This window comes from Mchenga conophoros, linkage group LG15 (assembly GCF_057382185.1).
Source record: "Mchenga conophoros isolate Kocher_MC1m ecotype Shallow Benthic linkage group LG15, M_conophoros_male_GT1.1, whole genome shotgun sequence".
Classification (NCBI taxonomy): domain Eukaryota; kingdom Metazoa; phylum Chordata; class Actinopteri; order Cichliformes; family Cichlidae; genus Mchenga; species Mchenga conophoros.
The window spans coordinates 27,273,047-27,283,192 of record NC_140540.1 but is presented as its reverse complement, the minus strand read 5'-3'; the positions used below and the strand labels follow the sequence as shown (position 1 = coordinate 27,283,192).

Sequence of the window (10,146 nt, the reverse complement as noted above, 5' to 3'; positions counted from 1 at the left end):
CTCCTGCTTTCTGCGGGTGCTTGTTTCTCTCATTCTCTCCAGGGCTGGGCCAAAGAGACCCTTGGTTGGGTCATAGGCTGCATCCATGACCTCAGCCTTCTGAGCATCACCTAGGCTTGACAGGTTTAGCCACAAGGCTCTCTCGCCCGAGACTGCAAGGCCCATAACGCGGCCACACCCTTGGACTGCTCCCCTGGAGGAGCGAAGAATGAGATCATTAACCACGCAGATTTCATCCCAGAGGGCTGGGTTCGGGGAACCCGAGTCAAGCTGACGACCCATGTCTTCCAGAATTTCTGCCTGATATGCTGATAGCAGTGTGACTGCATTAAGCGAGCATACTGACTGTGCAGCATATTTGTACATCCTTTGATAAATAGATGCCGTGAGGCGATCTATCTTGTTGGGCAAAGAAATGCTAGAAGAAGCTGAGATTGCCCTGCGGTTAGGGTGAAGGTGATACGCCACTGAAGGTTCCACTGCTGGGGATTCGGTCAGCCCCAGTTCACCCAATCCCCTGGATCTCAAGCTTAGATCAGCCCTTGGTCAGAAGCTTGCTTTTAAAAGGGCTTGACCAATAGCGACTCATTTCTTTCATGCAGGCCGGGACTGCTGGCAGAAGCTGCTTTCGATGGAGGCAAGGCTGGTGGGAGCCTCTTGCCATCATACAGGTCGCGTTCTGCCCCTTCGGCATCCTTGGCGGCTGGCCATGGGATGCCTAGCTTGGCAGCAGCCTGTTTGCAGACCTCGTACAAATTGCTGTCCACCGGGGGTGCAGCTTCAGCCCCACTCGGTGGCCTGGACTGCTGGGGAGGAAAGGTAGAGTCATCCTCCTGTTCCTCATCCATGTCCTCCAGGTCGAGGAGGTCGGAGTCGGCATCGCCCTCCGCGTCCTCGCCACCCAGCTCGCCCACGTTTTGATCGAGGAGGTCCTCGAATGATGGGGGCATGAGCGGGGACTCTTCTTCCATCATGTCCGCCCAGATATCGCTCGTAGCAGTAGCAGCTGACAGGCAGGGGTCCTGACTTTTCGTTACTGCTACTCTCAGCCTCCTTTCCAGGACTTTCTCTGGCATCAAAGCACAGTGTGGGCATCCCTGAGGGTCCGCCAGTGAAGCCTGAGCATGCTTGGCACCCATACAGACGATGCACATTGGATGAGGGTCCCTGCCCGAGATGGTGGCACCGCATGATGCGGGGCACGGGCGGGAAGCAGCCTCTTTAGCCTTCGACTCCGACCTTTTGGCGGGAGTAGGAGCCGTAGACATGGTTAGCGGAAAGGGGTGAGACTAGGCTACACCAGGCTCGTCTCGACACGTTAGCCCATAAGGAGCTAGGACTAGCAGTGGGTGTTAAATCCGATCTAGTCGCCGCGGGAGTCAGCTCGTCGTGACACGTTAGCTGCACTCCGCTAGCCAATATCGTTAGCAACTTAATGCTAACCGAACCCTAGGTCGACCAACAAGCTAATGCTAGTGAGACGCTAATGTGGTTCGTGGCCTGCTAACAAGTTAATGGTAGCCGGACACTGAACAAACAACTCGCTGTAACGTGTTAGCCAGAGTCACACAATGTCGGCTACCTCGCTAACTAAAACCAGGAACCGCTGGGACAGCTCGCCTGACGCGGTTGCTGTTCCACAGTGCAACTCTAAGTACACTTCTTTCGAAGGACCTACTCAGCACGATCCAAACTGGAACCGGAAAAACTGCGTTCGGCGACGTACTACTACACGGGACGCCTGAGAACTGTTAAGCAGCTAATCAAGTTAGCCTGGATGTGCTGAGGGAGCTCAAAGTAGTTTCTCACGGGAAGAAAGCGAGAATGAGTTAGGAGGAGCTGGTCGGCCGTGTTAGTATGAGGGGGTGGAGCCCTGAGCACGGCTCGACAGGTCTGTCATAGACAGACGTGGTGTCATTGGAGCTTCCGTAGTTGGTCACGCCGAGGCGATTCTCATAGTGAAACACCGAGCGAAGTTAGAAAAAGAACATATATGATACGCATGGCGTTGACGGCTTTGAGTCTGGGCCCCTGTCACAACCAGTAGCACTGCCTTTTTTTTTCACTCCTTTGTTACATCGATGACTCGAACTGTGTTCTCTGTGGTGTTCCTCTCAGGCCCATACATACCTGCAGCTGGCCCCAAACCCCGCCTCTCGCATCATCACTACAACTCCTTCCATTAGTCACATCAGCACTGTCCTTCAGCAATTTCGCTGAAACATCGGATTGAACCAGGAGCCAATGAACATCTCCCAGAGCCATCATGGGGTGGAAGAATGTGGAAACGAGCAGCTGCAGGAAGTCGAGTCTGGACTGATTACAGACAGGGTGACAGGCGTGGATATGGGTCAGGGTCAAGATCCAGAGCTCGGCCTGTGGATTTCACTTTAATCAGACCAAATCTCATGCCTCATGTCAGACTGCACTCCAGAACGGAGGTGAAAACTTTTCTGCCTGCGCTCTCAGACGTTACACTCGACACTGCTGCAGCCAGAGTCACGAGCTGTTCTTCTGCCCTTGGACAGGTCGGGACTCGTTTTAGGCTCGCTGTTCTGTAACTGGCGGTTTTGTGAGTCACAGACATCTGCAGACTTGCACAGCAGTCACTGACTCAAATCTCCACCTGAAGGAATGTGTCTGAGTTCACTAATCGGCAGATCTGAAGCCTGCTGCACTAAAACTGTTACTAACATCAGAGGAAACATTTGTGAGGGTCCGAGTCCACCGAGCAGGAAAACACAGGCACGAATACATCAAAATCAAACATGTTTCTAAGCCAGTAATGAACAAGTGCACAGATTTGGTTCCTCTGGTGCTGTGGAGCTCTGCTGCCCCCGAGTGGTCAGTGCAGTTTGGGTGTGTCGGATACGTGCACACATTTACAGTGTGTGTCTGTGCGCGTGTGTTTTACTCTTTTCCTTTTTCTCTCATTTTTTAAGATTTAACTATTTTGATGGGGTTGTCATATTTATTTATGTTTTTATTTTTTGAGCTATTCTACTTCATGAATTATTTTCTTATTAATATGATTTGTTTGTGCTGCTGTTATTGGGATAACTGAATCTTACTGAAACACACAGATTTCAAATTGAAAGCTGAACGAGGTTCTCTTCCGCGGCGTATTTTCAATCGATGACGCAGAAATGCAGATGAGGCTCGTTTTCAGCCTCTATTGCTGCTGCTTGAATGACACGCTGCGTTTATGCAAATCTATTTTGCCTCCTGTATTTACCTGCAGAGCTCTGATGTGTTTTATAATGGCGATGTGTGATGTCTGATAACATTCTCTAGTAAAACAGAGACAGCACTAAGCTTATCACCTTCGGTCCATCCAAATGTAGAGGTACCTGCGCTTAGTGATGGGACGTTCTGTATCGAGGCTTCGGAGCGTGTGTCGAGTAATGGAGGGGGCGTTTCCGCGAAGCGCGTATCGAGGCTTGCTTCATTTATGGGAGGAGCTGAAAATGATGACGTCCGAAGCCTCGCTGCCCGGCTGTACCACGTGACTGGTTCATGAAGTGGTTCGAACTTTGCCGCGAGATATGACAGCGATATAAACCCCTCAGACTTCATTCAAAATGTGGGTGTTTGATGGAGAGTTGCGGTTAGAGAGAGTTTGGAGACCGTTTGGAGGTTTATGAGAGTGAGGAAAGTCAGGAGAGAATGGAGCCAGCTAAGAAGAGGAGGATGTCCTCCCCTGTGTGGGAACATTTTGATTTTATTCCTCCCAACAAGGTATGTAAATTTCTACAGAAGATGTATTTTCATGATACTGATGGTGCAATACAATTTATGTTGAGCTGTCTTGACTTTTGTACAAGGTGAAGTGTTTGCTATGTGCCAGGGAGCTGGGATATAACAACAACATCCATGCTTAGGCACTACAGAGCTTTGCATGAGAATAAGAGGAACACCGATTGTGGAGCAAGACCAGGTGAGCCATCAAATGCAATGATAATATAGCATGCAGTAATGTTACTAAATGATATAACAATATTATACAACTGTTATAAGTTACGTGTGTGATATTTATATTTGTGCTTTGTCTTTATTGTCTTTCCTCAGGAGAACAATCTCAAATAGATGAAGACCTGGTCAGCATGGTGATTGAGGACTCCCAGCCATTTAGCATTGTGGAGGACAAAGGATTCAAAAGATTTGTTAAATCATTAAATCCTAGCTATGTTCTCCCCACTAAAAAGGCCATAAAAGCAGTGAAAATTTAGTTTTTACAGAATAAAATGTGAACAGGCAGGACTGAGGCTCAAAGCCTCAGTGTGTAGCTGTCCATACCTCAACGTTACAAAAGCACAACTACTGTCCACACCCCAACCACACCTCACCTCACAGTAAATGATCATTTCCATTTCAAGCATTTCCAAATAATCATTTCCCATACTGCCACTATAAATATACACAGTATACTGCCATCACTACAATATAGATGTTTTACACACTCCTTTTGTTGTTGACATTTACAGGCTGTGTGCAAAATGCCACACTCTTCAAATTCATGCCAGCTATTATTTTTACGTCCAGTAGGTGTCCTGCTAGAGCAAATGAAGCTTCATGAAGCTTCGCGTTGGGGTGAACCAATTGGATGAAAAGCTTCAGTGCTTCATGGGGCTTCATCTGCCCATCACTACCTGCGCTGACAGGTAGTAACCTCACCCTTCAACTCTCTGTTCTCCTCTGTCCCCTTCTTACTGATTAACGCACGTGTGTCTCTGTCTTTCATTTCTTTCACCTTCCGCTTCTCAGGTGTATTTTACGCGTCAGCGCAGTTTCAGTCGTTTTTCTACTTTTCAAAGGGAGCGCGTGCGCATGCGCAGCGGGAGTCGGCGCAGACCGTAAGGAAGCCGTGCTGCAGAGTTTATTTTTCCTGTAAAGTGCTGGGGTCAGCTGGAGGGCTGTGGCGGCTATAAATGAGGCTGAGGTGAGTCCACACTTTAACTTTTTTGGCTCACAAACTCCTCCGGGAGCAGCTCCGAGTCCTGCCAGGGCTCCGGGTCACTCTCCAGGCTGTGCTCGCGGAAGTGTTCTGCCTCAGAGGAAGAGCCCGGGCTCAGCTCAGATCCTCTTCATCACAGCAAAGGCACGTAGCGTGTGGGTGGGATTCTCAGTCATAAGTCCGTTAGGAAGTCTTCACATTTAAAGATGAGCTGATCAACGCAAATCGTATTACAGACACTCGGGGGTGGGGGTATGATGAGGGCGGGGGCACCTCAAATCTATGGCACCGCGTCTCCTCTGGATGTTTCAACTTTTACAGCTGTCGGTCGGAGCAGTCAGACCAGGGAGCAAGTCTGTACTGCGCACAGATTATCGGTCCAGATTAGGCTGTGTGATGAAACACGAGGAGCCGAAAACAAAGATGGGCCCAGGTGTTTGAGAAAAAGTACACGATCAAGTTCAGACATGTTTGTGTTTGCAGAGAAAATCAGAAAACACCAAATTAGACGCCTTTAAACGGAGCTCCGCGCGAAGGAAACAGCTGCGTTGCCCAAGCTTTAATGAGCTCAGATCACAGCTGCTCCTCGGTGGTGCCTTTTTTTCTTTATGTTTGGTTGTTTGTGTTTGTTTCATAAACACTTTGAGCTTTTGTTCATCTAAAGGTTATAAACAGCAAAACTTTATTCAAATCAGGCTTACCTGGAAAACCATGACAGGAAAGTCGACCAGTGCGCGTTCATGTGTTGCCATGGAAACCATCCAAGGTTCATACCTGCGCAGTGCCGCAGTCTGCACGTGCTCTGTCTCTTTGCCTGAGGAATGAGACTTTTTCTTTTTTTTAATCATTTTATTAATGAATTATTTCTGATGAATAACTTAGATTCATCAAATCAACCAAATCCAATAACTGAAATTAGCTGAAAGACTTCAGATTAAATTATTAAAATTTTCATTTATTTTTGTAGGAATTGTAAGAGTAAAAATTTGAATTCATTGAATACATACATTTCTAAATCCTGGGTTTTTTTCCACACAAGTCATTTTGTTAACCTAAGAAATGACAAAGTCATTAATTAAATTATTTACTATATTATATTTTGTTTAAATTATTTTTAATTGAATTTGTTGGTGCTTATGTTCATATTTGAGTTTGTGGACAGTCAGATGAGCAGTAAAAATAACAACTGTAATAAGTTTGTGAACAGGAAGCTTCAAAAGCTTTATACATAAAATCATCACACAGGAATCAGTGGATGCATCACAGGTGAACTCTGAATCGTGTCACTTCCTGATGTCTATGCAGGTTTCTGTCGGTCCAGTTCTTCAGTCCTCACTCTGCTCGGTTTCTGTTTTGCCTTCATCATCACTCTGCACACTCAGGTGAGTCTGATCACATGACCTCCTCCATCACCAGATGATGCACGTACTGACTGCTGCCGCTTATGTTAAACAGCTGAAGGTCTTCATCAGTCTCCTGTGTGTGTGTGTGTGTGTGTGTGCACGTGGATGCTTGCAGGTGATGCCTGAAGGATCTCTCTGCTCCTCCTCAGATCTCCCCATGGATGAAGGTAAGACGCTCTTCCTATTCCTCTTGGACCCTGGTTTTAGTTCTGACTTAAATTATGAGCTCCCTGAACGCATCTGGACTTCCCGTTCTGTAGGGGCACTCTCTGGAGCTGCTCCAGTTGGCAAAAACTTTATTTAAGTTGTAGAAGGGTGTCCCTGTGAGACTCCCTCAGGTGGACCTGAGGACTATCTGCTGGTCCCGGTTCTGGTCCCAGTCCTGATTCTGGTCCTGGTCAACCACAGATGAGTCTTTGTTGGCGAGAGTGGATGTGAGGTGTCTTTCTTCTGCGTGCTGGAGCGAGCTGGCGGCACTGTTGGAGGACAAAGGCTGTCTGTCCTCAGAGTGACGTCAGGCCTGTTGTTTCCTGTTTGCACGCACACGAAGCTGCAATTGAACGCTGCGTCCTTCGAGGCGCGGTGCTCCGATTTGCAGGAGAGCAAAAAGTGAAAAAGCAGAAGCAAGATTAAAATCAGCCACGTTCACAAACAACAAACATCCACCGACTCATGATAAAAAGAAAATAAACATCAATAATAAAAACAAATCTTTTAATAATTAATTTAATGACTGTAAACAATAACATAAAAACCTGAGAATGAAGAACACTGAATGTACAAAATTACAGTTCGCAAAGTAAAAGTATTAAAATGAATTGAAAAAGTGAAAAAAAATAAATAAAAAAACATAATAACATAAATAAAGGTCCCACATAAATAAAAAGAAAAAATAACTGAAATAATTATAATAAATAATTAAAACATTTAATATATTTTTTAATATTTACAATAATCTGATTTTCAATAATATAACAAATAAAATAAATAAAAAATTAGAGTGATGTTTCTAAAACTAAACCTGAACAAAGAGAAATGAAAGAGACTGTGTGTGTGTGGGTAAGGGTGTGTGTCTTTGTATAAACAGTTACTTATGAGGACCAAAACGGTTGTCCCCATGGGTTTGAAGACATTTTTGAGACTCAGAATGCAGTTTTAGTGTCAGGGTTATGATTAGGTTTAGGCAGGAAAACATTATGTCAATTAGATGTCCTCATTAAGCTATCAAAATGAGACGTGTGTTTGTGTGTGTGAGGGCAGGTCAGTCACCAGCACGTGGCATCTGGTGCTCCACGTTACTCTGAGCCTAATTAGATTAGGCTCCACCCCCTGGCATCAGGGTGGCAGGTGGATCAGTGAGACCTGGCAGTCCTGAAGAGACTCGGTCTGGAGACATCCTCTTTTGGGTTCTGCTTCTCGCTCCCTTTAAGGTAGGCTGGGATTCTAGAGTTTCAGCACAAATCTCAGGTGTTTCTGCAAGTGAAGGTGAAGTGCTGAGAGATGGTTTTTTTGCAGAGGTGACTCAGCTTTTTGTGTAGGAATCTGGTCTCTGACTTGGATCAGCTGTAGAAACAACTGTGTGAAGGTTACCTTTCTGTTTAACAGCCACTCAAATCACTCCGTGTAGGAGCAGCAGGTAGAAAACATGCTGATTAAACCTGATTGTGTGATTCAAACCAGTTGAATGTGGCAGCCATGCCCCAGAGCATCATGGGAACTGAAGTCTCTAGATTCAGTCTGCCGAGTAGTTCTTATTGATTATTTTTGATCCCAGCAGGAGGTGTGTGTGTGTGTGTGTGTGTGTGTCAGACTTGAACATGATCTCAAGTCACCTGCCTCTTAATCACTATGGGAACCAGCTGATGTGTTGCATAAGATAGGTGGTGGGGTTATCGCGATGACATCATCATGCTGCTTTGTTTAAACTGGTTTGAGGCAGTTCTGGTCCACACAGGACTGGTTCAGACTGGCTCCTGTGTGTGAGGAGGTGAAGTTTGGAGTCCGGCTGTTCGCACTCGCTGGATCTTACTGACGTGCTCTGAGGTGGAGAAACTACAACGTACTTCAGCACATCGTTGCTACTCTGAGGTCAGAGTTCATGACAGCACTCTGAGAATCAGACTGAACGGGTACAACTGCTTGGAAGGACTTCACGGGAGAAAGCCTCTCCTCTGTGAAAGAACAGGGCAGCACAGCTGCACCTGAACAGAGCCCAGAGGAACAGACATAACCAGAGTGCAGTTGTTGGTCCATCATGGACAGAATCAAACACCTCAGACCAGCGGTGATGATCAGAGTGGACCATCAACTTCTCTGTAAACACAGTGGAGTAAGCGTGAGGCCGTCTGTCCCACAGCTCTAACTCAGAGAGCTGTGCATGTTCATGTTCATGAAACGCTGGTATGAACATGTGCTAGCTGCTGTCTGTCAGACCTCAGTGTGTGTGCAGCAGGTTTGTCTCCGTGGACGACTGACCTAAATACTCATACATGAATAAACTAGAACATCAGAGGAGTTCTTCAATAACAGAAACCCTGAGCACGGTAATCACTGAAAGCCTCATCACAGTGTGAAACATCAACATTTACCCAGATTATTAAAAACGGGAGAAGTGAGTGACGACTGGCCACAAGGCTCACCGACATCAGCTAAGAAAAACACGTCAAATAAAGCTGTTTGTCAGCAGGTGTGAGTCTGAGTAACAGGTAACGTGAGGCCAGTAGTCCTGGGCGTACCTGAGAGTATGGCCACTGTGCGGAATATAGTTTATACTTTGCTGGTGTTTTAAAGTGAGCTCACCTGTGCAGATTACAGTGGCTCAGGTCCACAGTGTTCAGCTCTGCTTCTCCTGTTGTTGTTTCCAGTGTGTAATCTGTGATGGATTAACTCACAACTTTAATCCCCATTACTCCAGATTAACACACACACGCCTCCAGCTGAGGAAACATGCTTATCAATAAGGAGATGATTAATCTGTAGGTGTAAATGTCACTGTACTTGTTCATTGTGCAGCTGCTGATCGATCACACCGACAGATTATAGATTTTGTTTCCGTGCTTGTGGTCGGGGTTCAGGAGGTGAAAGGAGCTTATGGGAAACGAGGGGTTATTCCTGTTAGAATGAGGCATTCGAGGTGTGCAGGAACAATGACGCTCCACGTTAATCCTACTCTCTTCCCCGCAGAGGGAGAAGATGTTTTGTTTACCTGCTGTTTGACTCAGCACTCTGACAGGAAGTGATGCATATCCTCAGACACCACTTCCTAAGTTATTGTGTGAAAGCAGCCAATCATGAGTCATCTCAGATGTCAGATTTTTTTTTATAAACCAGTAAAACAAAGTACTGAGTGTTACATTAGGAAATATTTTAACAGGAAACATCAGAGGATCTTGGACTGAACCCTGTGGAACGCCACACGTGAGACAGATTTAGCCAGTCAGCTCTTCAGCTTCCTGTACTGTGTTCGTCTGCAGATTAAAAAAAACCTAATCAAAATAAAAATAACATATCAGGAAACTAAGGTTTTTAGTTGATGTTGACTAGTGCAGCAGCAGCACCCCTGCTGTCTGAACTCACACATTTTTCTTTCATCACAACAAACAATAAAAAGTTTTAGTACTTTGGGCTGAAGCTGTGTGAGGTTTGAAGGATCTTTAGGAAGATCAGATCTGGTTCCTCTAAAAGAGGATAAGCTGCACAGATCAGGACCTTCAACGTGATGAATGCTTCACTCACTGTTTCCTCTCACACATGTTTCTTGTATGATACAAACCGTAACTCTGCCGTTCA

At 46.0% G+C, this 10,146-nt stretch overlaps 2 protein-coding genes and 1 long non-coding RNA gene across 4 annotated transcripts in view; 2 read left to right on the top strand and 1 right to left on the bottom strand.

Annotated features, from left to right (window-relative positions):
• Positions 1-560: 560 nt before the first annotated feature.
• LOC146558533 (uncharacterized) lies at positions 561-1,268 on the bottom strand. The gene has a single exon (XM_085245896.1). It carries the CDS (start codon positions 1,266-1,268, stop codon positions 561-563), a length of 708 nt encoding a protein of 235 aa, XP_085102022.1.
• A 1,517-nt stretch (positions 1,269-2,785) lies between these two features.
• LOC146558532 (uncharacterized) lies at positions 2,786-4,210 on the top strand. Its single transcript, XR_014888730.1, has 3 exons — positions 2,786-3,738; positions 3,825-3,937; positions 4,069-4,210. It is a non-coding gene; the product is annotated as an uncharacterized LOC146558532 (long non-coding RNA).
• Positions 4,211-4,814: 604 nt separating this feature from the next.
• Positions 4,815-10,146, top strand: part of LOC146558529 (pleckstrin homology domain-containing family G member 3-like) — a 44,528-nt gene continuing 39,196 nt past the window's right edge. The window contains exons 1-3 of one of the 2 annotated variants that reach the window (XM_085247928.1): positions 4,815-4,939; positions 6,260-6,336; positions 6,473-6,524. Coding sequence is in view for 1 of the 2 variants with exons in the window: in XM_085247929.1 (XP_085104055.1) it covers positions 6,476-6,524 (49 nt within the window). In the remaining variant the exon portion in view is untranslated. Of the gene's footprint in view, positions 4,940-6,259; positions 6,337-6,427; positions 6,525-10,146 lie in introns of those variants that run through there. The other variant, XM_085247929.1, reaches the window with a different exon arrangement.

Bases quoted from the DNA above. Each gene is read 5' to 3' on its own strand.
- LOC146558533 (XM_085245896.1), bottom strand. From the start codon at position 1,268: ATGTCTACGGCTCCTACTCCCGCCAAAAGGTCGGAGTCGAAGGCTAAA.